This window comes from Carya illinoinensis, chromosome 11 (assembly GCF_018687715.1).
Source record: "Carya illinoinensis cultivar Pawnee chromosome 11, C.illinoinensisPawnee_v1, whole genome shotgun sequence".
Taxonomy (NCBI): domain Eukaryota; kingdom Viridiplantae; phylum Streptophyta; class Magnoliopsida; order Fagales; family Juglandaceae; genus Carya; species Carya illinoinensis.
This window is the reverse complement of record NC_056762.1, coordinates 41,985,935-41,989,144: the sequence shown is the minus strand read 5'-3', so window position 1 is coordinate 41,989,144 and position 3,210 is coordinate 41,985,935. Positions and strand designations below refer to the sequence as shown.

At 37.4% G+C, this 3,210-nt stretch overlaps 1 protein-coding gene across 1 annotated transcript; it reads left to right on the top strand.

Annotated features, from left to right (window-relative positions):
• Positions 1-356: 356 nt before the first annotated feature.
• LOC122282772 (protein FAR1-RELATED SEQUENCE 5-like) lies at positions 357-2,829 on the top strand. The gene is made up of 2 exons (XM_043094787.1): positions 357-723; positions 823-2,829. Exon 2 carries the CDS (start codon positions 1,024-1,026, stop codon positions 2,827-2,829), a length of 1,806 nt encoding a protein of 601 aa, XP_042950721.1. The 5' UTR covers positions 357-723; positions 823-1,023.
• The last annotated feature ends 381 nt before the right edge of the window (positions 2,830-3,210 follow it).

Genomic DNA, 3,210 nt, shown 5'->3' with positions numbered 1-3,210 from the left:
TTTGGGTCCGATATGCTACTTGCCAATACTGATTCCAGGCCAGTTGTTTATTGAAATGTGATTTCAGAATTTTAAATGTCAGCCAGTTGCTATTTTTCTTGTTGTCTTCAAGTCCACGGAAAGGGCTTTATTCTCTTTAACTTGCTCTTTTTGTGCATGTTGTGAGATCTTGGATTTCCCAATTAAGTGCATAACCTGATTTAGAAATTCTTTGGTCCCAGTATTTTTATTCTTTTTCATAGGTCAAATAGAAAAATTTAGAAATTGTGAATAACATCCAAATAAACATTGTTGGATCTTTGCCCTTATTGAGAGGTTGCATTAATAACTTTCTATAAAAAATGTTATTTCTAGCAATAATGTTTTCACAGTTATTCAAGTGTGAGAGATTCTATATTAACTATGACAGTTTAATGTTCTTTTTTCAGTTTTTGTGCAGTCTGAATTAAAGCCTCTGAAGACTGACTTAATTTTAGTGTGATGGGGGAAGAAGAAGATAGAATGGCACCCAGACCTGCGACGTCGACTTCACAGCCATTTTACACGCATGAGAATGTATTTGGATCTCCAAATGTCGACCATGTGAGTAGGCAAGTTGATGTTTTATTTTCTATTAAAGTGTGTTTGACGTGCTTCAAAAAATATGTGCAGCATCCTCACGAGATGCCCTACCCTCCGCCTAGTAATTTGGAGGATTTTATTAGAGTTGAAGATTCATTCCGGGTATATTTGAGTTTGTTACCCAAATTAATATAAACTACATGTTAATTTGTTTGTTTAAAGTCATTTCATTTTTTCTAACGTCGGGCTGCTATTGAGCAGATGCCACCTTATAATCAGTACCAGTCGTCAAGTAATCTGGAAGACTTGGGGCAAGAAACGCCTCCTGCGTCAATGACACCAAATAGTGTAGAAGCTGAATTTGAAGAAAATGTTGGAAGTTGTCATGATGCTGATGGTATTATACTATGACGGGCTATGTATTTAGTGACGCTAATATCCAATTGATGCTAATTCATTCTTATGTTTCCATTCATAGAAATGTTCTTTGACATAAATGAAGATTTAGAGGGTAGTACTGTTGTCCCGGATGATGAGGTACAAGTTGAACCACCAAGACCCGGTATGGAGTTTGACAGTGAGAAAGAGCTTATTGCCTACTATAAGCAGTATGCCAAGCAAGAGGGTTTTGGCATAAGGACACAGAGGACTAAAAGAGATGATGATGGGAGGCCTGTGTATCTGACTATTGGTTGTGCCCGTGGCGGAAAGTACTATCCGAAGCCAAACACTAATATCTCGAAGCCAAGGGCAACAACTAAAACGGGTTGTAAGGTGAAGGTAAATGCAACGTTGAACTGTCATGAGAAATGGGTTTTCACTACTATTGAAAATTCTCATAACCATATTACTTTGAGCCCCAAGAAAAGTAGACTATTGCGATCGCACAAGCATCTAGATGAATATAGTCAAAGGATCCTCGAGCTGAATGATAGAGCCGGTATACGAATGCACAAGAACTTTTATTCTCTTGTTGTTGATGCGGGGGGTTATGAGAATTTGGCTTTCCAAGAGAAAGATTGTAGGAATTATATTGACAAAGCTAGATTTTTAAGGTTGGGTAAAGGAGGTAGCGATGCACTTAATGAGTATTTCAAAAGAATGAGAGATCAGAATGATGGCTTTGTTTCTTACATGGACGTGGATGATGATGGAAGGCTACGGAATGTGTTTTGGGCTGATGCACGGAGTCGAGCCGCCTATGAGTATTTTGGAGACGTTGTATCCTTCGATACAACATACCTAACAAATAGGTACGGTATGCCTTTTGCTCCATTCGTTGGTGTTAACCATCATGGTCAGTCCATATTATTCGGGGCGGGATTGCTATCAAGCGAGGACACACATAGTTTTGTTTGGTTGTTTAAAATGTGGTTGGATTGCATGAAGGGTAGGGCGCCCAAAGCTATCATAACCGACCAAGATCGAGCGATGAAGAATGCGATTGCTACTGTATTCCCTGAAACTCGCCATAGATATTGTTTATGGCATATAATGCGCAAACTTCCAGAGAAGTTAGGATCGCACGCCAACTTCAACTATGGGTTGAAAACTGACATTCAGTCTGCATTATATGATTCACAAACCACCACAGAATTTGAGGAGAGCTGGGGTCAACTACTTGCAAAGTACGATCTGCTCGACAACAATTGGCTTCAGTCCTTATATGAGGAAAGGTCCTTTTGGGTTTCAGTTTTCCTCAAGAGTGTATTTTGGGCTGGTATGAGCACAACGCAAAGGTCGGAAAGTATGAATGCATTTTTTTACGGGTATGTCCATGCTGGGACGGCATTGAAGGAATTTGTTGACCAATTCGATAATGCTCTTAGAAAGAAAGTGGAGGTCGAGACAACTGCTGATTTCAATTGTAGCAACCAAACTATCCCCTGCGTCTCCCCTTTCAACATTGAGAAGCAATTTCAAAAAGTCTATACAAATGCAAAGTTTAAGGAGGTCCAAAGAGAGTTGATGGGCCTAATGTGTTGTAATTGTTGGTTGGTAAGCACACAAGGTTGCATTTTAACATTTGATGTGTTGGATGAAATATCGTTTGATGAGCAAACCAAAAGAGTTCATTACTCAGTTTACTATAATGAAGATGAGTGTGAAGTAAAATGCACTTGTGGATTGTTTGAGATAAGGGGGATTTTATGTAGGCATGCACTTAGAGTTTGTCAGTTGAAAAATATTAATGAGCTGCCAGATGTATACTTCTTAGATCGATGGAGAAAGGACTTAAAAAGGCATTACACATTAATATCAATTTAGAAAAATTTAAAACTAATCACAACTATTAAAACTCCATAGGGCCGAAATTCTCATATGCTATTTCTATTGATTTTTGTTTCCAACTTGTTTTGATCAACCTTTTGATCTATGACTTATAAATATGTGATCTTCAAACCAAACCATCACATGGTTTAAAAAGATGTCCTAAAACATATATAAGCTTCTAATTCAAGATCACATGGTTAAAAATTAACCAAAACATAAATTTAGTCAAGAACATCCACACTTTGGCTTATCTGAATATCTCTTTGCATAAAATTTCATATCTTTGAAACTAACATCAAATATCTTCAAAATAATAATATAACATGTATATAAGATGCTTAGGATCCTCCAATAAAATTATCAAAGTCATTAGAA